At 50.9% G+C, this 23,255-nt stretch overlaps 1 protein-coding gene across 1 annotated transcript in view; it reads right to left on the bottom strand.

Annotated features, from left to right (window-relative positions):
- The window catches only part of MDN1 (midasin AAA ATPase 1), a 2,221,312-nt gene that overhangs the window by 1,239,304 nt on the left and 958,753 nt on the right, over positions 1-23,255 (bottom strand). Inside the window, exons 41-42 of the mRNA XM_078648266.1 lie at positions 20,060-20,149; positions 19,711-19,974 (exon numbers count right to left, since the gene is read on the bottom strand). Of these exons, the coding sequence (XP_078504392.1) occupies positions 19,711-19,974; positions 20,060-20,149 (354 nt within the window). The remainder of the gene's footprint in view (positions 1-19,710; positions 19,975-20,059; positions 20,150-23,255) is intronic.

The raw sequence follows: 23,255 nt of genomic DNA, 5'->3' as shown, positions 1-23,255 counted from the left end.
ATTTTTTGAACGTAGCGTACGATCTACCCAGGCCGGGTAGTTGTTTTTTTGGGTATACCCAGTTAAAACTTAACGCACAGTGGAACCAGCAAAACAAAAAAAAAAAAACGGATGCTTCAGTATGGATTGCACCTGCTGGACCAGGTGGCTAGCAAAGGAGATAGACTGCCTGTTGTGTCTTACTCGGGGAACAGCCAAAGCCAACAGACTACAAGAGTCAGTAAACTGGCCACCTTTTCACAGCACTGGGACACAACAATTGAGAAGCCTGCTGGGCAAGTTAGTAGGCACAAACTCTTTAAAATGCTGACGTGCAGCACCACGGCCCAAAAAAACAATGCACAAAGTTGCACTAGAGTTCGCTGAACCCGGGAGTGGTGGAGTAGAGCTCAGACCACCAGCCGGCGAGTTATCAACCCAGGAAGGATTGGCCCGAGATCGTGATACTGGGCAACTGGTATTCCAGTGGCGGCGGGACTTTTGCCCAGACAGAGAGAACTTTGAGGAAAGTTGACCCTGTAACCAGGCGCTATCAAACACTCCATGGGCAGAGGAGTAGTCGCAGAAAGACCCCCGTCGACCGCATCACATCCACTGCATCCTTTGAGCATTTTTAGCATCCTTCATCCCTTGTATCAGTACCACTTCCATAGGAAAGCCATGCAAAGGGTAAACATTTCTGGAACTGACTGGAGACTGCGTCTCCTGCGGACGTAACTGTTTTAGGGCCTTCCTGGTCCCCCTGGCTGGCTCCCCACTGGAGCTGATCTCCTAAAGTGACTCCAAGTGACCACATTACATTGCACTAGCCCAAATAATTTTGTGAAAAAGTTTCCAAATGTCAAATTCATTGAATCCGTCAATACTTGTTAGTAATTGAGTGAAAATGCCTTGATTTGCTATAACTTGTAAAATCTATATCTCTGGAACCCTTTGGAGGATCTTTTTCGTTGTGGTGTCCAAAAATAAATAAAAATACAGTACATTTTTATGAATTGGTATTGGATTTCTTATGTGTTTTGTCAATTTCTTCAACTGCTTTGGCGCTGTTTAAATGCTTTACACTTTTTCCGTAGTGTGAGCCTTGCCGCTCAGAGCGACAGATACCAAGGGTTAAGCGGAAGGTGTGACAAAGAAAACCTATGGGTCCTAAAGGGGTTGGTGAGTGTATTGCATTATGCCCACACAACCACACCATGTAATATACCCTATTCCTCCACAAATATGATACAGAAAGAAAAAGGTTTTAGTGCCTTCTGAAGCCCAAGATATGACCACACATCATTTTATAGTGTTTACTCAACTGGCTTTAGGATTTTATATTTTTATTTTTTTAACCTCTGCCAAAAAATCAAATTACTTCCAAGAGTGGCACTTGTTTAGACTCTGATGACATCTGTGCTCAAATTCAAATTAAAAAATAGCTTTATTCGATTTGTTAGAGAAATCATAAAAGCACAGATAAAAATACATTATCACTATTAATAATAAATTCATATAAAACTTAAGAAAATACCCAACAGTAGGCCGAAAGAATTTCAATTCATTGTAGATCTACATCTGATTACACTTTTAAAAAACATAGCAACTAAGTACATGGTAATCTCATCTTCTAGCATACGTAATTTCAATAATGCCAGTCTACATGGTCTCAAACCCCATCGTTTCAGTAGAAGTTTTAAATACTTGTTCCTAGGCAATGTATAAAATTTACAGAACAAAGTACAATGTATAAGTGACTGCTGTGAGGTATCGTCACAGGGGCAAAGTATCAGGTCTTTTAGCCAAGTATTCAGTTCAGGGAACGTAATTAACCTAAAGAAGTGTCCCCCCCCCCCCCCTGAAACAAGTCAGGAACATCCTAGTGTAACAACTCTGAGTATGTACTAAGTAATCCTGAATCCCGGGTCTCTGTGAAATTAAATAATTCTCCATCACTGAGAACTTCTTACCCTCTAGCTGCCACCGTTTGGTCTCTAACGAGACAAGACAAATCTCTTTCAATTTTTTTCGCGATATTGTTGCTAGCAGGGCCGGGGAATCAAAAAATTCAGGGTACCCGATCTCCTGCAGAAGATCCTTGACATAGATAAACCAGTTGATATTTAAAGCCCCCTGTAACTTAAGACAGTCCTGTATTATGTTCCTATTTAGTTCAGTCTCATATGAGGTCCATATCTTATGCCACAACAACACAGGACTCACTTTGATAAGATCTGTGACATAGGCCAGACCTAGTTCCTTATGGCAAACAAATGTGGAGGTGGACTTAGGTACGGCTAGCAGGTATCTGAGGAAAGCATTTTCGCACAGTTGAATCTCGTGGGTGTCTGCGATCCCCCAGACTCCTGCACCATATATTACAGTTGAAACACATTTTGATTTGTAAACTTCCACCAGAATGTGTACGGGTCTGCCCCCTAACTTGTTTGCATAATGTTGAACTGGACCTATAGCACGAGAAAACGCGAATTTTCTTGTGTGGGCGGCTGCCGAGCATGACCCCTTCCTGTCAAATACGATCCCCAGATAGGAAAAGGTTTTGGTTTGTTCTATCTTAGAGTTCGCTAGGGAAATCTTGCATTGTACATTTCTTTTATGGGTACAACACATAGTAAAGGTTTTCCCTATATTAATTTTTAAACCCCTAGACTCATAGTCTGAAAAAGAACTCAGCGCATTTTGTAGGCCAATCTGGGTCCTGGCCATAATTACCGCATCATCGGCGTAAAGTAGGATGGGGGCAGGATTACCAGCTATTTGAGGAAAGTCTAGTTTCTCATTCATTACATGGGTTGCCACATTATTGATATAAAGATTAAATAAAAAAGGTGCTAATATGCAACCTTGCCGTACTCTTTTTATTAGGAATTTTCTGGAGCATTGGCCTTCTCTACCGAATCGTACTTTTGCACCTGCTCCCCGGTATAATTCTTTAAGAAAATTCAAAATATTAAAATCGATACCTAATTGTAACAGGGTATCCCACAGTATTTCGTGGCTCAGGCAATCAAACACCGAACTGAGATCGATGAAGGTTAAAAAGAGGTTGCCTTTTTTGGCTGCCACATGTTTACCAATAATTATTGCTAGGTTCAGCCCCTGTTCCACAGTGCCCATCTGTACTCTTCAATTTTATGATTTTTACTCACAAAGTATTATCAAGGGGTCAGAGGTACCAGACACAAATAATACAAAGTATCGGTGTAGCTATGATGCATTTTCCGCTCTTCTTCAATGGTCCCTGCCACCGGGTTTAACAATGGGGATCTCAGTGGCAGGGGACATTGAAGCTGCGAAGAAAATGCATCATAGCAAAATTGAATTGTAGCAAGTTTAAAAATAGGGAAAAATATTTCACCTAAACAACCAAGGGTTCCATCAAAGCAGACTTATGGGTGATGTCATAGGGTGCCCAGTGCCTGGTTCCAGTAGTGAGACAGTTCACTTAACATCAGTTAAGGCCACAACTGGTTATATGTTTTCAAGAGAGAGGATATATAATAGTGGGTCTGCAACTGCTATGAAACTCCTAGGGTTATCAAACTTGAGGGGCTTGTATAGTGGTGAAGCCTCTGCATTGGCCGGGGCCATTCAGCAGTTGTGGATACAAACCCAAAGCCTTAACAGATCCCTCCCATTACCCCCCTCCAATGGGAACCAGACAACAGGGTTAGGAAACAGCAACAACTTTAATCAAGGATTTCTCTGGTCAAGCAAGATGGATCAAACAATACCAGAACCAGGAAAGATAGATAGAGTCGACCGGGCCAGATCTTACAAGGAGGGTGTGAAGGTGCAAATCCTCTAGGTTGCTTTGCTACTGGACAAGGGAAGATAAAGGCTCCTAAAATAATATAAAATATGTAGGTGAGAGGGAGCACCAGGTCGTTGCAGGTAACCAACTCCATAAAACAAGCACTGCTGGCATTTCACTTTTGTTTTGCTTCCAGGGGAGCTGTGAAGCAAGGATCCCATCGCTCCCAGATCGTCTTGTTTTCTTTAATCATCCTGCACGACAATGTTTTCAATCAGCTGGACGCTATGCATGTTTCCCAGTGGCTAGAGCTGCGCTCACCTGGCCTTCCATAGATTGCTGTAACAAGGTGGTTCAAGGTAATGTTTGGCCTGAGACTGAGAGAGCTACCACCAGCACAGTTTCTGCTCCTGTCAAAGTGCCTACCCAAAACTAACATGAAAGGTCTTCCTAGATGGCCAGATTACCTACAAGTTCCTGGGTCTGAAAACCCTGTATTTTGCAGCGATGCAGGCACAAGCATGAAGACCAGACCAACCAAAGTTATTCCTTTTCCAGAATTCAAGTTATGCTACCGATCATGGAGAAATGTATTGTCTTTGCAAATTTTCAGAGGCTTATGGAGCAGGAAGTCCAAGGCCAAATATGTTTGGACTAGTCAAGTGGTCACTCCAGACAGGGCCTAACATACGGCCACTGGTTTAGGTTACTGCCATTACAACACAACAACAGGGTTTCACTAGAGCAAAGGAAAACATACACAAATTAAAAGGAAGCAGATGGCAACCTTCAACCACACAACAGGTGAACTGGTGTCATCATTGGATATTGAGCAGGGGGTGTTCAAGCTGTAGTGCTCACCCTGGAATAAGACAGACTTGCATGAGAGCTATCTCATGTGGCTATGCACTCAGTCTTTTTCTTGGGGCCCTAAGACAGTCTAAGGTTACTGGGATTTTGCTGTTTCCCACAAGTGGACTTGATCCACAAATCTATGGCACTACAACTAATTGACTTAAAACTCATTTTTAGCAGTGCTGTGCAGTCAAAGCCAACTCTAAAAGGTTAAGTGTTTAGATAGTCCAAATGAAGAATAACACTACAATAGGCAACAACTTTCAAAAAACAAAAAGACTTAAAAAACAGAGATGTAAATAGAACATTTCATGCACAAGGAAAAACAAAGTCGTAGCACCTTCTAAGCCACAGTTCAAACCCGAAACATTAAGTTCTCTCACACTAAGTGCTACAATGTAGTTTAACACAGAGCTGTTTAGCCAAGGTTATTCGTAAAGGGATGCTTTGGGTCACCTCAGGTCTTTCTTTTCTGAAGCATCTGAGGCCATTATTAAAATATGGGAAAAAGTAACCAGATGCCGGCAGGGATTGTGAAACACTGGAATGCTGAAGAATAAATGGTGTACCCGTAAAAATAGCACTGACAGATTTTATGATGGCAGCGGCAACAACATGACGGGTACCTAAAGAGTCACCAGGAAGAATAATCACCACTGGTAACTGGCCTGGTTCTGTGTTGAGTGTGCCTACACCTTTGGTCACCAATATTTCCATAAAAGCTAAAGATTCAATTCCAATGGTTCCAGAATCAGGGCAAACTTCAGCAAGAAAGACTAGGCTTCATACAGAAGTTCCAGCCAGACTACCTTATGGCCAAGTTTAAGATGAAGGGTGCGACCACCACTTCGAGAGGTAAGTTGGGATCTTGGAGAAGAGGTAAGTACCCCAAAGAAGGGCACAGAGGCCGCAGGGAGCCGGGTGCAGGTGTGTCTTTTGGTGTCAGGAAATCTTACCCTCGGCTGGTCGCGTTTGGAGGGGTCCCTGGTTCTGAGGCGGCAGGCGTCGTCTGGATCATCGAGGAGGGTCTTTGGGCACTGGACTTCGGGTCCCAGTCGCCAGGGGGACGTCCTTGTGGTCTTGGATCACTCAGGCACAGGCCGGGCTTGGCGGGTGCAGAGTGGGCTGGATTCACAGTTCCTGGCTGGCACCAGGGGTATTGCTGTTTGAGCAGAACCACTGCTCGTGGGAGTCCCAGTCTTTTGGAAGGTTCAAGGCAGGCAGGTCCTCTGGGGTTGTCGAGGTTGCTGTCCGCTAGAGACGCCGGAGTTTCGCAGGAGCAGGTTCAAGGATCAACAGGCCTGTAGAGTTCTGGGGCCAAGTCAGTGGGCGTCGTCCTTTTGTTAGCAACTGCACGACGGGTCTTCGTGTTTCTTGGTCGTCTTGTTGCAAATCGGGATTTGAGGAAGGAAGGTTCAGGGTGCCCCATAATACTAAAATTAGGGGCGTTACAGGTAGGGCAAGGGCAGGGGCCAATGGGTCCCTGTCCTGGGGTGGGTACACCCCCTAGCCTGCTCCTCTCCTGTGGGAGGGGGAAAGGAGCCTAGCTGTGATTGGGCAGAGCTACCCATCTTCATGATGGCCGGAGCCCGGAGTAGTGGTTCACCTCACCTCCCACACCTGAGGGGTGGGGATGGCATTGGCTGGCACACCCCCTTTCCTCACTTAGGTTTTCCCGCCAGAGTGGAGGTCAGAACCAGTGGGGGCCAGTTGCTGGGTACAGCAAATGGCCTGGAGAAGCTCACAAGGCGGCCTTTGAAGCTTCCCCTTCCCATCCTGGGAGAGGAGGCTTAGCACCTCGTCCCAGAATGTGCATTGTTCCAGGCCCCCCGAGAGCGGCAGGCTCTTGACCCAGGGGTCCAGAAACATGTCTGGTGGTGGCAGCCTCAGTAGCCACATAGTCAGGACACTGGGAGTTGGTTAGGTTTCAGGGGGAATCTCTAAGATGACCTCTGTTCTGCATTTTACATTAAATCCCACACTGGCATCAGTGTGGGTTTAATGTGCTGAGATGTTTGATATGAAACTTCTCAGTCTTCAGTGAAGCCATCATGGTGCTGTGGAGTTTGTAATGACGGCCTCCCAGCACCATATACTCTTAAATGGCAGCACTGCACTTACAATACCCAGGAATGGCCCTGGGTACTGTAGAGGCACAGGGCTCATGCACCTGTGCCCACACCACTGGCATAGGGCACCCAGCTAGAGGGGTGACTGATGGATGCCAGGGCAGTGAGCTTGTGGGCATGGCAAACATGGATGTGTGCCATGTCGACTCTCTGTTTAGTTCTGTACTTAGACACTCAGCCTGCAAATGCAGTGTGTGGGTGTCAGGGTACAGGGCCCCTAAGGGTGGCAAAATAAGTTTTGTAGCCCTTAGTGGTCTTCCCTGGTCACCATGCCCTGGGTACCTAGGGTACCATTTACTAGGGGCTGACTGTTGGCCAGAGATGCCAATTGGGTTTTAGTTTCAACACAGTTTTAGGGAAGGAGCACAGGCCCTGGGCACCTGGTTGTCAGGAGCCCAGGGCACACTCAGTCAAAGCACATCAGCAATTCAGCAAAAAGTGGGGGCATGCCCATGCAAGAAAGATGGCACTTTCTCACAGCAGAGAACTTTCTCGATTTACAAAAGCAATAGAGTTGCTCCTCCACCCATATATATATCTTTTTCAGGGCAGCTGGGCTGCAGGAACTTCAGGACTCCTGGGCAGTCTGTCGAACTGTCCCTATATAGGTACTTCAAGAGAGATGGGCCTTGTGTCCATTCTGTGGATCAGGTAACTTCTTACAAGCAAAGTATAGATCCTCTTATATGTAGATGATGGTTCCTTCTCTCTGGAGATCAAGAAACAAGTTCTTCAGGTGTTTACAAACTTAAGCCGATGCTAACAGAGAATGGTAACCAAGCAGAGATTCCAGTCCTAACTCTTGTATTCTTTCTTGGGCTTGTGCACAAGGCTCCTCAGGGTCAAGCTGATACCAGAATGAGGGGCCAATACTTGTATGTCCCTGGTGGCCAAGCTGTATAACAGTCAAACAGAGATACAGTAGTTTTAGAGAGTTATAGGGATGCTTCAATCTTATCTTAAACAGCATCATATGGTAACTCGTATTGGCTAGAAGTGTGTGCATCCTGCCCCAGAGACCAATTTGGACTGTCTCAGGAGAGGATGGGTGTAGGAAGGTAGGATTCTTCTAGCATGGTTACCCCCACTTTTTGCCCGGTGTCAAGTGTGTTTTAGGCTAGTCTGACTGAGGTCCTGCTAATCAGGACCCCAGTCACTGTGCTCTCTCCCTAAATTGGACTATGGTAAACACTTTGGTGCCTTCGTAATGGCCTACTCTTCGGAGTACATAGTATGTGGTACACCAAGGTACCCAGGGCATAGTAACACCAGGAGTTTCCCATGGGCTGCAGCATGTATTATGCCACCCATGAGAGACCACTCAAACTGTGACTACAGGTCGACCATTGCAGCCTGTGTGAGCTGGTGCTAGCACCACTCACAACAGATAATTTTACTTATATCGGAGGTCACTGCACTCAGAACCTGAAAGTCACCCCTAAGGAAGGCCTTTCAATCCTTAAGGCAGGGTGCTTGGTTATAAGTGTGAGGGTGCAAAGCATGAGCATGACACCCCCAACAAACCAAGGAGTCGATTCTCCTGGCTTTGTAAGTGCGGTAAACCATTTTATCCATATAGTGGACATCAAGTCAACTACGAGATGTCTAACTATATATTGGCAGCACCAAAACTGGTCATGTTTGGGATCAAACATGTTAGAATCCTACCCCAACACCGATTCCAGTGTTGGACGTAGGATCCCATGTACTGGGGGTTCCCCTAGGGAGCCCCCCTATATTCCCAGTATCAGCCTTTCAGGATCTAACGGTACAAAAGGGGGTGGTGATGGACGGAGCATCTGAACCAATCAAACACTTACACCCAGTCAAAAGATCTGGGTTTGATCCATCACCGTTCTTTAGCGCACTCTGCCACCCCAGTTCAGACATGGCTATATGCAAATTAGTCTGACCCTGTGCCTCATGGGAACAGTCCAGCCCGAACTGCCAAGCCATGCCTTCCCTGGACCGGAAACAAGCTTCCGAGGACCGGTTTCTGGCATTACAGCCGTCTTCAGCCCGGCTTGCTTGAATCCAGTGGCAAAGTGAGCAAGGGACTCACGTCTGAGCATACCCTGCCACACTTATGGCGGCCAAAGCGGTACAAAAGGGGGTGGTGATGGACGGAGCATCTGAACCAATCAAACACTTACACCCAGTCAAAAGATCTGGGTTTGTTCCATCACGTTCTTTAGCCCACTCTGCCACCCCAGTTCAGACATGGCTATATGCAAATCAGTCTGACCCTGTGTCTCATGGGAACAGTCCAGCCCGAACTGCCAAGCCATGCCTTACCTGGACCGGAAACAAGCTTCCGAGGACCGGTTTCTGGCATTACAGCCGTCTTCAGCCCGGCTTGCTTGAATCCAGTGGATTTCAGTGAAAAACTAGCAATGTTATCCTATGGAAGGAAATTCAAGTCACAGGAAAAGTAGGTTCTCGTTACTTTTGTAATCCAGGACTGGACTCCTAGGTTCAGTACTGGGGTCTCTACCTAAGACAAGTATTTACGTTTTAGTAGTTGGTACGATTTTTAAGGAATATTTGTAATTTTCTAAAGTAGACAAAAGAAATTTCAGAGAAAAGCAGTCAATGGTTTCCTATGGGAGAAAATACAGGTTATGGGTAAGTACAGTTCAAATTACTTTTGCGTTTCAGTAGTGGGCTGTGAGGTACAGTACTGGCTCCTCTCCTGACTCCAGGTGAGTAATTTGAAATTAGTTACTCGGCTGATTTTATGGGAATATTTTAGAGTTTCAAAACTTCACACTTAAATGATTTTTCGAGTCAAACATGACAATGTTATCGAAAGGCAGGAAAGTGAGTTATCAGTTTCCAGGTGAGTACTCGACTGGTGAAGTTCAGGTTCTGGGCACAGACTCAGGGGTCACCCAGGGTCGGGAAGGTACAGTAGTTACACCCTCAGCGGCACAGAGGCAGCCAGGTGCAGAGAGAATAGGCCCAATGCAATCTAAAGGAGGGTAGGGGGCCTTCAGTTGGTGGCTGCAAGCAAGCAGGCCACGCAGCTGTGGGAGCTGAGCTCCTAGTCACTTACTCAGGGCAAGTGGGGAAGTAGAGTAGGGTAGTAGTTGCACTTCCAGCAGCACCTGGGGCAGCTGGGTGCAAGGCGCTTTTGAGCTGCCGGGCGCTCAATGTTAACCAAAGGGAAAGTTAAAAAGTGAACAAAGGCTGCAGGCTCGGGGATGGAAATTCTTCAGGTGCGACCACCACTTCGAGAGGTAAGTTGGGATCTTGAAGAAGAGATAGGTACCCCAAAGGAAGGCAAAGGGGACCGTGGGGCGCCGGGTGCAGGGGTGTCTTTTGGCATTGGGAAAGCTTACCCTCAGCTGGTCGCGGTTGGGGGGGGGTCCCTGGTTCTGAGGCTGCAGACCTATTCTGGGTCGTCGAGGAGGGTCTTTGGGCACTGGACTTCGGGTCCAAGTCGCCGAGGGGACGTCCTTGTGGTCTTGGATCACTCGGGCACGGGCTGGGCTTGGCGGGTGCAGAGTGGGCTGGATTCGCGCTTCCTGGCTGGCACCAGGGGTATTGCTGTTGGAGCAGAGCCTCTGCTCAGGGGAGTCCCAGTCTGTTAGAGGGTCAAGGCAGGCAGCTTTTCCGGGTTGTCCAAGGTTGCTGTCCACAGTAATCGCCGGGATTAAGCAGGAGCAGGTTCCTGGATTGGTATGGTCTGATATGGACTGGTATGGTTCGAGCCTGAACTAACCTTCAGGGCACATGCCCAGAAAGTGGCAGGCACATGTTTCGGCCTGCTCCGAACTGTGCGGAAAGTCCTCCCACTGCTACCCTTCCAATCTAGAAAATTACTAATTCAGGGACTGATCCTGTCCAGACTGGATTTTAGTAATGCTCTGCTCCTGGCAGCCCCGGAAGCCACTATCAACACCCTACAACGAGTACAAAACGCTGCTGCCAGGATGCTCCTGGGTGCCCCAAGAAGAGCATCAGCAAAACCATTGTTGAAAACCTTGCACTGGCTCCCAGTGCGCGAGCGCATCTCCTTTAAATCATCATGCATTGTCCACAAAGCTCTTCAAGGCAAAGGACCCCAGGCCCTAAGTAGCCTGATACGCCCGTACAGACCCTCACGGGCCTTGAGATCGGACCTTGAAAACCTGGTCATAGTCCCCAGAATTAGGAAAGCCCGCTCGGGAGGCCGTCGCTTCTCGGTAAATGCAGCAAAGACCTGGAACGCCCTCCCCAGACACATTCGCACTGAACCGTCCCTTAGCAAATTTCGCAAATGTCTCAAATTTTTTCTTTTTCCCAAAGCCTCTTAAATTCCCTTGCCCCCTTCAGAGCTTCTTATTTTCGCATGGTAGCGCTGGGACGCTTACGGGCAGCCATGCGCTTTATAAATCCAATTTCATTTCTGGATCGACAGGCCGGTAGGGCTGGGGCCAAGTCAGTTGGTGTCGTCTTGTTAGCAGCTGCACGGTGGGTCTTCTTCTTGATCTTTTCTTCTTTTCTTATCGGGTTCTGCAGAAGGAAGGTTCGGGGTGCCCCTAAATACTGAATTCAGGGGTGTTACAGGTAGGGCAAGGGCAGGGACAAAAAGGTCCTTGTCCTGGGGTGGGTACACCCCCTAGCCTGTTCCTCTCCTGTGGGAGGGGGGCAGAAGCCTAACTGTGATTGGGCAGGGCTCCCAATCTTCAAGATGGCCGGAGCCCCGGCCGTGCTTCACCTAGCCTCTCCCACCTGAGGGGTGGGGTTGGGACAGGCTGGCACACCCCCCTTTCTGACGTAGGATTTCCCGCCAGTCTTCCCACCAAAATGGGGGTCAGAACTGGTGGGGGCCAGTTGCTGAGTACAGCAAATGGTCTGGAGAAGTTAACAAGGGCGGCAGGCCTTTGAAGCTTCCCCCTGCCCTACCTGGGGGGGAGCCCTAGCACCTCGCCCAGGATGTGCATTATTGCAGGCTCAATGAGAGCGGGGGGCTCTCCACCCAGGTGTCCAGCAACATGTCTGCTGTGTGGCAGCCTGGGCAGCCTCTCAGACCAGACGTGGATTGTAGGTTAGGATTTCAGGGAGCATTTCTAAGATGCCCTCTGGTGCATTTTACATTAAATCCCACACTGGCATCAGTGTGGGTTTAATGTGCTGAGAAGTTTGATATCAAACTTGTCAGTCTTCCGTGGGGCCATTATGGTGCTGTGGAGTATGTAATGACAACCTCCGAGCACCATATACTCTTAATGGCATCAATGCACTTACAGTGCCCAGGATTGCCCTGGGTACTGTGGGGGCACAGGGCTCATCCACCAGTGTCCACACCACTGGCATAGGGCAACCAGCTAGAGGGGTGACTGAGGTAAGCCAGGGCAGTGAGTCTTGTGGGCATGGCACACACACAGGGATGTGTACCATGTCGACTCTTTGTTTAGTTCTGTACTTGGACACTCAGCCTGCAAGGGCAGTGTGTGGGTGTCAGGGTGCAGGGCCACTAAGGGTGGCACAATAAGTGCTGCAGCCCCTAGGGGTATTCTCTGCTCACCTTGCCCTGGGTACCTAGGATACCATTTACTAGGGGCTTATACGTGGCCAATTGGGATTTAGTTTCGACAGTTTTAGGGAAAGAACACAGGCCCTGGGTACCTGGTTGGCAGGAGCCCAGGGCACACTTAGTCAAAGCACATCAGCAGTTCAGCAAAAAAGTGGGGGCATACCAATGCAAAAAAGATCGCACTTTTTCACACTTCCCCATTGAATTGTATTGAGTATGCGGCTGTATTTCCACTCTGCAAACGGCCTCAGTGAGGTCCCTGGGTACTTCCATGGGTGGTTCCTTGGGTCCCCAGGTCTTCCAAGTCTTCTGGGTCCAGTCTAGACTTCAATCGCAGTTCGCATTTCACTTTATTAGTATATGGTTTGGTCTCCCCCTGGAGACCACTGTGTATTTGTGTTACTTACCTGTTCTACTATCGAAGTATTGTGTGTATTATTATTATATCTCCGGGTAGGAGACATTCCTATGTGTTTGAGTGTTTACAATAAATACATATTGTGGTTCTTTATCACTTAACCTACACTATATGATTAGCACTGGTAAAACAAGCTACTTTACACTCCTTCTGGACTAAGCCAGAAGGCTGCTCGCCACAGCTACCAATAAGAGAGCTTTCTCTGGTTGTCTAAGAACACAAAAATCACTATAAGGGATGTCTGGATTAGTGCAGTGTGCTTCACTTAAATAAGTGTGCATCATATACTAAGCCCGCCTCCTACAATGGGTATTCACCTGTCTGAAGCTCCCACTGCCAGTGGAGATGGCCATAGCAAAGGAAATAGGGCGGAGGAGTTTTCACTGTAGCATGAGAAAGTGCTGAGACACAGGATTTGGGATGGCCACCACCACTTTTCTTTTGGTGGCTGGGGAAAGAAATAAATGGTATGTGCTGGCTCCAGTGATGGGCACTGGCAGCTTAGACACAAATGAAGTGCAATTAACTCCAGTATTCGCCCATCAAGAGAAACACATGTAAAAAAGAACAAGTTACTTACCTTCGGTAACGATATATCTGTAAGAAACAGTAGTTAGTATTAGATTCCTTACCTTAGAATATCCCCAGGCGTCAGTCTGGATCCGGAAACTTTTGCGTAGCAGTACCCCTGCGCGTCGGTAGGCGTCGTCTGCAGGCGTCCCCTGCGGCTCCGCGTCGTCGGCGTCGTGCGCCGTGATGACGTCGCTGGAGTATATAGACGCCGCCTCCGCGCGCTGACGTCAGTTCTTTGCACACAGCTTTTCCGCGCCAGAACACGCAGAGCCATGTGAGAACCAACACTGGTGCCATTTGAAACTAGGGCCCTGAAAGGGATGTCCCTAACCCTAGGTATCAGTTCGCAGAACGGGGAGGATGGGCGGGGCGGTAAGGAATCTAATACTAACTACTGTTTCTTACAGATATATCGTTACCGAAGGTAAGTAACTTGTTCATCTGAAAGAAACAGGTTAGTATTAGATTCCTTACCTTAGAATAGATACCCCAGCAATACCAACCCCGGTGGTGGGTCTGCGAACCAATACAACCTACACCAGAAAGTCCTGGAGGACCGAACGGCCAAAGAAGCCATCCCTCCGGACTTGACTGTCCAGGCAGTAGTGCCTCGCAAAGGTGTGCAGCGAGGCCCACGTGGCCGCCTGGCAAATGTCCCGCAAAGGGACTCCCCGGCCCAGGGCAGTAGTAGCCGCCGTGGCCCGAGTGGAATGGGCCCTCAGCCCAACAGGAGGCTCCTTCCGAGCCAAAGAGTAGCATGCTTTGATGCACAGGACGACCCACCGAGAGATGGTCCGTTTCTGTACCGCCCTTCCCTTCTTCTCACCCACGTAGCCAACAAACAGTTGGTCATCCACCCGGAACTGGCGTGTGCGATCCATATAGAATGAAAGCGCACGTTTTGGGTCCAGACGATGGAGCCGCTCTTCATCCTTTGAAGGATGCGGAGGCGGGAAGAAGGAGGGCAAGGTGATGGACTGCCCAATGTGAAAAGCAGAGACTACCTTGGGCAGGAAAGAAGGTCTGGTCCGAAGAACCACCTTATCAGGATGAACAGACAAGAAAGGAGGTTGAACAGAAAGAGCCTGGAGCTCACTCACTCTCCTGGCAGAGGTGATGGCTACCAGGAAGGCCGTCTTTAAGGTGAGAAGACGGAGAGGACAGGAATGAAGGGGCTCAAAGGGAGCGCACATCAGGAAAGTCAAAACCAGGTTCAAGTCCCACTGAGGCATCACGAACGGAGCTGGAGGATACATGTGCGTGATGCCCTTTAAGAATCTTAACACAATAGGGGACTTGAACAAAGATGGCTGATCAGGTAGCCTCAAGAAGGCGGAAAGGGCAGAAAGATAGCCCTTGATAGTGCCCAGAGCAGAGCCCTGCTGGGCAAGGGAAAGGAGGAAGAGGAGAACCTCAGATAGAGGGGCAGAAAGGGGATCCACAGCCTTTGCTGTGCACCATGCCACAAATCTGTTCCACCGGCAGGCGTATACCGACTTTGTGGAGGGACGCCGGGCTGCCAGAATGACATCACAGACTTCAGGAGGCAAGTCAAATGGCCTCAACTGTCGCCGCTCAATCTCCACGCATGGAGGTGGAGACTGGACAGGTTCGGGTGGAGGACCGTCCCCTGCTGCTGCGACAGAAGGTCCTCCTGAAGGGGCAGGCGGATCGAGGGACCGACTGTCATGCTGAGTAGCTCGGGATACCAGTACCTTCGAGCCCAGTCCGGAGCCACAAGGATAACTTGGGCCCGGTCGCGCCTGATCTTCTTCAGCACTCTGGGCAGAAGTGGTATAGGCGGAAAGGCGTACAACAGACCGCAACTCCACTCGCGCCGAAAGGCGTCGCCGAGCGAGTGCCGTCTTGGAAACTCCAACGCGCAGAACTGATGACATTGCGCGTTCTCTTCTGTGGCGAATAGATCTAACCAAGGCTCTCCCCATTGCCGAAAGAGGCCTCTCGCCACATCCGAGTTCAGACGCCATTCGTGATCCACCGAGCACCGACGGCTGAGTTCGTCCGCCCTGGCGTTCAGAGAACCTGCCAGGTGTTGAACCGTCAGAGTCACGCCCTGACGTTCCAGCCATTGCCAGAGGCGCAGAGCCTCTTGGCAAAGGGTCCACGACCCCACACCGCCCTGTTTGTTGCAGTACCACATGGCGGTGGTGTTGTCCGTGAACACCTGCACTACACTCCCGTTGACAAAGGGGAGGAATGCCTTCAGTGCCAGGCGAATCGCCCGCAGCTCCAACATGTTGATATGGAGCCGGGACTCCGCCGGAGACCAGAGGCCTCTGATCTCCGCCTCTCCCAAGTGGCCACCCCAGCCTTGGAGGGACGCGTCCGTCACAACCACGTGCTCCGGCTGGGGAAGGGAGAGGGATCTGCCCCTGACCCAATCGCGGTCTGTAAGCCACCACTGCAACTGTCTCGCAGTGCCCTCCGAGATCAGGACATGGTCGGATAGGTTGCCCTGATGCTGGGCCCACTGAAACTTCAGGTCCCACTGCAGAGCCCGCATCCGCCATCTGGCGTGATGCACCAGAAGGATGCAGGAGGCCATCAGCCCCAGAAGCCGCAGCGTCAACCTGACCGAAACCCGGGATAACGGCTGAAAGATGGGAATCAGAGCCTGAATATCCCGGACCCGCCGTTCCGGGGGATAAACCCGAAACTGCGCCGAGTCGAGAACCGCTCCGATGAAAAGGAGCTTTTGAGAGGGACACAGGTGTGATTTCGGCACATTGATGGAAAACCCCAACTCGTGCAGGAGGTCTGCCGTCATCTGAAGGTGGTGGACGACTGTCTGGGGCGAGCCCGCCTTCAACAGCCAGTCGTCGAGGTAGGGGAAGACTGAAACCCCTAACCGGCGCAGATGAGCTGCGACCACCGCCATCACTTTCGTGAACACCCGTGGGGCGCTGGTAAGGCCGAATGGGAGCACGATAAACTGAAAATGCTCGTGGCCTACCGTGAACCGCAGGTAACGCCGGTGGGCCGGCAGGACGGGGATGTGAAAGTACGCATCCTGCAAGTCCAACGCTACCATCCAGTCTTGTGGGTCTAGAGCAGCCAAGACCTGAGCCAAAGTCAACATCTTGAACTTCTCCTTCCGGAGGAAGCCGTTGACGTTCCGTAGATCCAAGATAGGACGCAGGCCTCCCTTGTCCTTCTTGGGTACCAGAAAGTAGTGGGAGTAGCAACCACACCCTACTTCTGGCCCAGGAACGCGCTCGATGGCCCCCTTGGCCAAGAGGGCCGTAACTTCCTCCTGCAGAAGTGTCAAGTGGTCCCCCGACACACGGTGGTTCTGCGGTGGCATGGCTGGAGGAGTGGACTCGAAGGGGAGGGCATAGCCCCTTCGGACAAGCTGCAGCACCCACCTGTCCGATGTTATCGCGCGCCAGCGGGAGTGGTGATGGCGAACCCTGCCACCCACTGGCGTCACGTGAGCCCGAAAGCTCGGACTAGGAAGGCTTGGATGCCGCAGCGGAGGGAGGCGTGGACTGACCACGACGCTGGCCTCTACCGCCACCACGGCGGAAACCACGGGCGCCACCGCGCTGGGGAGCGCTCTGCGCCGCGTGGCTGGCAGCACGTGTGGGACCTCCTCTCCCTTGGCCACGAAAGGGCCGAAACGAACCCGTCTGCTGGCGCTGGGTCTGGGTCGAGAGACCCAAGGACTTGGCCGTGACCCTGGAGTCCTTGAAGCGCTCCAGCGCGTGGTCCGCTTTGTCACCAAATAGGCGACTGCCATCAAATGGCATGTCCATAAGCGTATTTTGGACGTCTGGTGAGAAGTTGGCAGATCTCAGCCAGGCATGGCGACGAATCGCCACCGTAGTGGACATGGCCCGTCCCAGGGAGTCCGTGGTGTCCAGACCACAACGGATCGAGTACCGCGCCGCATCCCGGCCTTCAACAAAGGCCCGGGTGAGCTTGTCCCGCACTTCCTGGGGGCATTGCGGCAAACACTCCTCGACCGTATCCCACAGGGAGTGGGTGTAGCGGCCCAAGAGGCACGCGGTGTTACAAGACCGCAGCCCAGCACTCAAAGAGGAAAACACTTTCTTTCCGAATTGGTCGTACCTCTTTGATTCCCGGTCGGGCGGAGCCGACGGAAATGCGGACTGCGAAGTGGAGGCCTGGATCACCAGACTCTCCGGGGAGGGATGGGTGGACAGGAAGGCAGGGTCGTCCGCGCAGGGACGGTGACGCCTGGCAACGTTCCGGTCAACCGGCGCACCAGAGGCGGGCCTGGACCAGGTGCCCAGAAGGACATCCGTCAGGGCCTCATTAAACGGCAGCAGAGGCTCCTGGGGGCATGACTGCGGTTTAAAAACTTCCGTCAGGATATTCGGTTTGACCTTCGCGACGGGGAGCTCAAGGTGTAAGGCCTTGGCAGCCCTCATCAGGACCACCGAATAGGCAGCACCCGCCTCGGACGCCACAGGGGACGGAGAGACAAACCCAGGGTTGGGCGACTCGTCCAGGCCACTGGCATCACCCAGATCACCTACCCAGTCCACATCGTACTGGCAGGCACGGGATAGAGGGTCCTCAGACCCCTCCCAACCCTCACCATACTCCTCCTCGCCATACCCATATTCTGGGTCGACGATATAGACATCGGGGTCAACAGGCCCCATCGGCGTCGGGTCCGGCGTCGGCCGACGCCGGTCCGGCTCCGAGTCCGGAGTCGGGGAGGAAAGGGGGGTGGCGCCGCGCGGCGTCGGTGCCGGGGACCCGACGCCGGCCGGAGCCGACGGCGGAGTCGCTGCACCACGCGGGGGCGGTACCATGGGCTGGCCCACAGGAACCGACGCCGGAGAGGCCGGGAGACCAGCCGGCGACGAACCAGAGGGAACCAGCGGCGCCGGGGCCGGAGCCACCGGCGGCGCCGGGGCAGGAGCACCCGAACCGCTCGGGCCCCCAGACGGGACCGACGGGCCCGCAGGCGCCGAAGGCCCCGCCGGAGAAGACCTCGCCCTCATAGCAATGAGGAAGGCCTCGATCTCCTCACGCGACGCGCCTTCCCCAGGGACCGACAGGTGTGGGGCAGACGGCGTCGGCGACCCATGCGGGACCGCGGGGGTGGGGTCACCCGAGCCCCCGGCCGCAGCACGCGGGCGTCGGGGGGAGTCGGGGGTGCGATGGCGACGCCCCGACTTCTTGTGCTTACCTGACGAGCCGGAGGAATGGTGGCGACTCCCGGAGCGCCCATGGCGGCTCCGCGACCGCTCCCTCGACCGCTCCCTCGACCTCCGACCGGACCGGGACCGCTCTCGACGCGGGGCCGACAACCGGAGTTCGAGAAGCTTGCGGGACCGCTCCCGCCTAGCTTTTCCAGTCAAGGCCCGACAGTCGACGCAGGACTCCACGTCGTGGTCCGCGCCCAGACACCGGAGGCAGAGTCGATGGTGGTCGGTGACCGACATCATGCGGTCGCACTCGTCACAACTCTTGAAACCGGGCATCCTACCGGCACCGTAAAGATCAATCAAAAAACTTGGTCAAAAGACCGGAGTACTGCTCTTCGGATCTGCGCTAACTGGCGCGGAAAAAAGAAGAACTGACGTCAGCGCGCGGAGGCGGCGTCTATATACTCCAGCGACGTCATCACGGCGCACGACGCCGACGACGCGGAGCCGCAGGGGACGCCTGCAGACGACGCCTACCGACGCGCAGGGGTACTGCTACGCAAAAGTTTCCGGATCCAGACTGACGCCTGGGGATATTCTAAGGTAAGGAATCTAATACTAACCTGTTTCTTTCAGATACACACACACGCCTACTACTACACAATATATAATCTTAATTATTAACCTCTGCGGAGCCACAACCATAAGCCAATGATGCAGTCATCAGCTCCCTAGGCTTCCAGAGTATATTATGAATGCTTTCTATCAGTTGTACCAACCATTACATTTTAAACCTCCAGTTTCTGTAGTTTTAGCCAGAATCATTCCATAAGTGGGCATATAGCTCCTCTATTCCATACATACACATCAGTCGTATACCATGTAACAATGGTTTTATATGCAAATCCTTTAAGACTTTGTTGAGCAATATTACCTTTTTCCAACTACACAACTGTAATCATCACCATCCAGACTAAGGACTCCATTCTATCAGTTACTACAATCACTAACATAATATATAAGAGTGTTTGGTTGAACATGTGCTATTTTACTCGTATGGACATTTACTCTACCAACAGCTTTTCCAGGATTCTTGGCTGATGCACCAACACTTGCACTTCTTCCAGAGGAGATGGATAATATTTTATTATATTTGATGCCATGGCTAAATGAGCTCTAGTGTCACTTTTATAGTGGGTTTTAATTAAAAAAGAAACAAAGTAGAATACAAATATAAAACAACATTTTCTACCGTAGGGTACGTTTTTAACACATGAACCAAATTTACTGTTAATGATGAAAAACAATTTTACCTGCTCAAATCCTCCCAAGAGTTCTGTAGTATCCATAGCACTGTTCATTGCCATAACCTTCAACCTATGGCCTGTTAGCTGCGCCAAAAGGTGAACAAGACTGGTTTTGCCAACAGATGAAGGACCTGCCAATATTACCATTGAGTTCATCTGCACACACTTCATGATGGATTCAAGTGGCTGCAGAGAACGGTGAAGGAGGGCAAGATGTTCGCTAGAAGGGGGAGGGACATAGGTTCCACGTGAAAGAATGGAATAACCAATCTGAAATTAAATTGAAAGCATTAGTGTAAACCAGCAGACTAGATGTAATAAACTAAAGAATTTGAGATAAAGTTACTTCACCCACCTGAACTTTATAAATAGTAGAGTGAACAGATTGTGTCCCCATGTACACACTGGAATCTTGACCAAATATGTCTTTGAATACTTCAACAACCTAAGTGAATAAAATATGAAGTGATTTCCTGATGAGAAGGCTTCAAGAATGAGTTGAAATCCTCAGACATTTTATTGATCCTTTTTTCTCCACCATCTCTTCATAATTGCTTCTTCTAGCACAACACACTTCATTACTAGTTTATTATAGCTTAAAGTTGCATGCTTTCACAAACTAGTACAATTATTACCCAGCACCAGGCCAATACTACATACCCTGAATGCAAGACAATGACCATTGTTAAAGTGACACCCCAGGACTGAAACAGCAGCAGATACAGAAGGTCAGAGCAATAATTAGGACAAACACACAATTTCTGCCGAAGCCCTTTCATGTCAACCAAGGTATACAGCTACCAGCTTTTTCCAAAAACCATGGTCAGATGCTGAATATGCTCTTTCATATGCTGGATGTCAGAAGGGAAGTAATGTAGTATCTGCAGAAAATAAGTCAAATCAGGAAGGGAAATCAAAGTTTCTGTTTTGGACCAGCAAACAAGGGCTCATCCGTCACTATGGAGACTATTGTAAGTTGAGTAGTCAAAACAGTCGCACAAGTTACTTACCTTCGGTAACGATATATCTATAAGAAACAGTAGTTGTTAGTGTTAGACTCCTTACCTTAGAATATCCCCAAGCGTCAGACTGGATCCGGAAAGTTTTGCGTAGCAGTACCCCTGCGCGTCGGTAGGCGTCGTCTGCAGCTACGCATCCGTCGCCGGCGTCCTGGTCGCCGGGATGACGTCGTCTGAGTACTTAGACATCAGTTCTTGTACATAGCTTTCCGCGCCAGGAACGCAGAGCAATGACAGAAACCGACACTGGTGCCATGAAACTAGGGCTCTGAAAGGGATGACCTTAACCCTAGATATCGGTTCCCAGAACGGGGAGGATGGGTGGGCGGTAAGGAATCTACCACCAAATACAGTTTCTTACAGACATATCGTTACCGAAGGTAAGTAACTTGTGCATCTGAAAGAAACAGGTTAGTGTTAGATTCCTTACCTCAGAATAGATACCCCAGCAATACCAACCCCGGTGGTGGGTCTGCGAACCAAGATCACACCAGAAAGTCCTGGAGAACGGAATGGCCGAAAAAGCCATCTCTGCGGATTTGGCTGTCCAGGCAGTAATGTCTAGCAAACGTGTGCAGCGAGGCCCACGTAGCTGCCTGACAGATGTCCTGCAAGGGGACTCCCCGACCCAGGGCAGTAGAAGCCGCCGTGGCCAGAGTCGAATAGGCCCTCAGCCTAACAGGGGGCTCCCTTCTAACCAAGCAGTAACAGACCTTGATGCACAACACGACCCACCGAGAGATGGTCCGTTTGTGCACCGCCCATCCCTTCTTCGCGCCCACGTAACCAACAAAGAGCTGGTCGTCCACCCAGAACTGGCATGTGAGATCAAGGTAGAAGGAGAGCGCACGTTTTGGGTCCAGACGGTGGAGCCTCTCTTCCTCTTTTGAAGGATGCGGAGGCGGAAAGAAGGTGGGCAAGGTGATGGACTGCCCGATGTGAAACTTTGTCCGGATGGACAGAAAGGAAAGGAGGCTTAGAAGATAGAGCCTGGAGCTCACTCACTCTCCTGGCAGAGGTGATGGCAACCAGGAATGCAGTCTTAAGAGTCAGAAGACAAAGAGGGCAATTGTGAAGCGGCTCGAAGGGAGCGCACATCAGATAGGTTAGAACAAGGTGCAAGTCCCACTGAGGCATCACGAAAGGAACAGGAGGAAACATGTGCGTGATGCCTTTCAAGAATCTATTAACAACAGGGGACTTGAAAAGAGAAGGCTGATAAGGAAGCCTCAAGAAGGAAGAAATGGCAGAGAGGTAGACATTAAGAGTGCCGAGAGCAGAGCCCTGCTGGGCAAGAGAGAGAAGTAGGAGGAGAACCTCTGAAAGGGGGGCAGAAAGAGGATCCACAGCCTTTGCTGTGCATCACGCCACAAATTTGTTCCACCTGCAGGCGTATACCGATTTTGTGGAGGGACGCCTGGCTGCCAGAATCACATCATAGACTTCAGGAGGCAAGTCAAATGGCCTCAACTGCCGCCGCTCAATCTCCACGCATGGAGGTGGAGGCTGGACAGGTTCGGGTGGAGGACCGTGCCCTGCTGCTGCGACAGAAAGTCCTCCTGAAGAGGCAGACGAATTGGGGTATCGACAGACATACTGAGTAGCTTGGGATACCAGTATCTTCGTGCCTAGTCCGGAGCCACAAGGATGACTTGTGCCCGGTCGCGCCTGATCTTCCTCAGCACTCTGGGCAGAAGTGGTATAGGCGAAAAGGCGTACAATAGACCACAGCTCCACTCGCGACGAAAACCGTCTCCTAGCGAGTGCCGCCTTGGAAATTCCAAAGCGCAGAACTGATGACATTGCGCGTTCTCTTCGGTGGCGAATAGATCTAGCCAAGGCTCTCCCCACTGCTGAAAGAGGCCTTGCGCCACGTCCGAGTTCAGACGCTATTCATGATCCATCATGCACCGGCGGCTGAGTTCGTCCGCCCTGGCGTTCAGGGAACCTGCCAGGTGACGCCCTGGTGTTCCAGCCATGTCCAGAGGTGCAGAGCCTCCTGACAAAGGGTCCATGACCCAACCCCGCCTTGTTTGTTGCAGTACCACATGGTGGTGGTGTTGTCCGTGAACACCTGCACTACACTTCCCCAGACAGAGGGAAGGAATGCCTTCAGTGCAAGCCGGATCTCACACAGCTCCAGAAGGTTGATGTGGAGCCGGGACTCCGCCGGAGACTTGAGGCCTCTGACCTCCCTCTCTCCCATGTGGCCCCCATCCCAGGAGGGAAGCATCGGTCACCACGACGTGCTCCGGTTGGGGTAGAGAGAGAGATATGCCTCTGACCCAATCGCGGTTCGTGAGCCACCACTGCAACTGCTTTGCAGTGTCCTCCGAGATCCGGACGTGGTCGGACAGATTGCCCTGATGCTGTGCCCACTGAAACTTCAGGTCCCACTGCAGATCACACATCCCCCACCCGGCGTGATGCACCAGAAGGATGCAGGAGGCCATCAGCCCCAGGAGCCACAGCGTCAATCTGACCGAGACTCGGGATAAAGGCTGACAGATCGGAATCAGAGCCTGAATATCC

The sequence above is a fragment of the Lissotriton helveticus genome, chromosome 6 (assembly GCF_964261635.1).
Source record: "Lissotriton helveticus chromosome 6, aLisHel1.1, whole genome shotgun sequence".
In the NCBI taxonomy this organism is placed as follows: Eukaryota; Metazoa; Chordata; class Amphibia; order Caudata; family Salamandridae; genus Lissotriton; species Lissotriton helveticus.
Note: the sequence above shows the minus strand (reverse complement) of the source record. Positions and strands in the feature narration are given on the sequence as shown.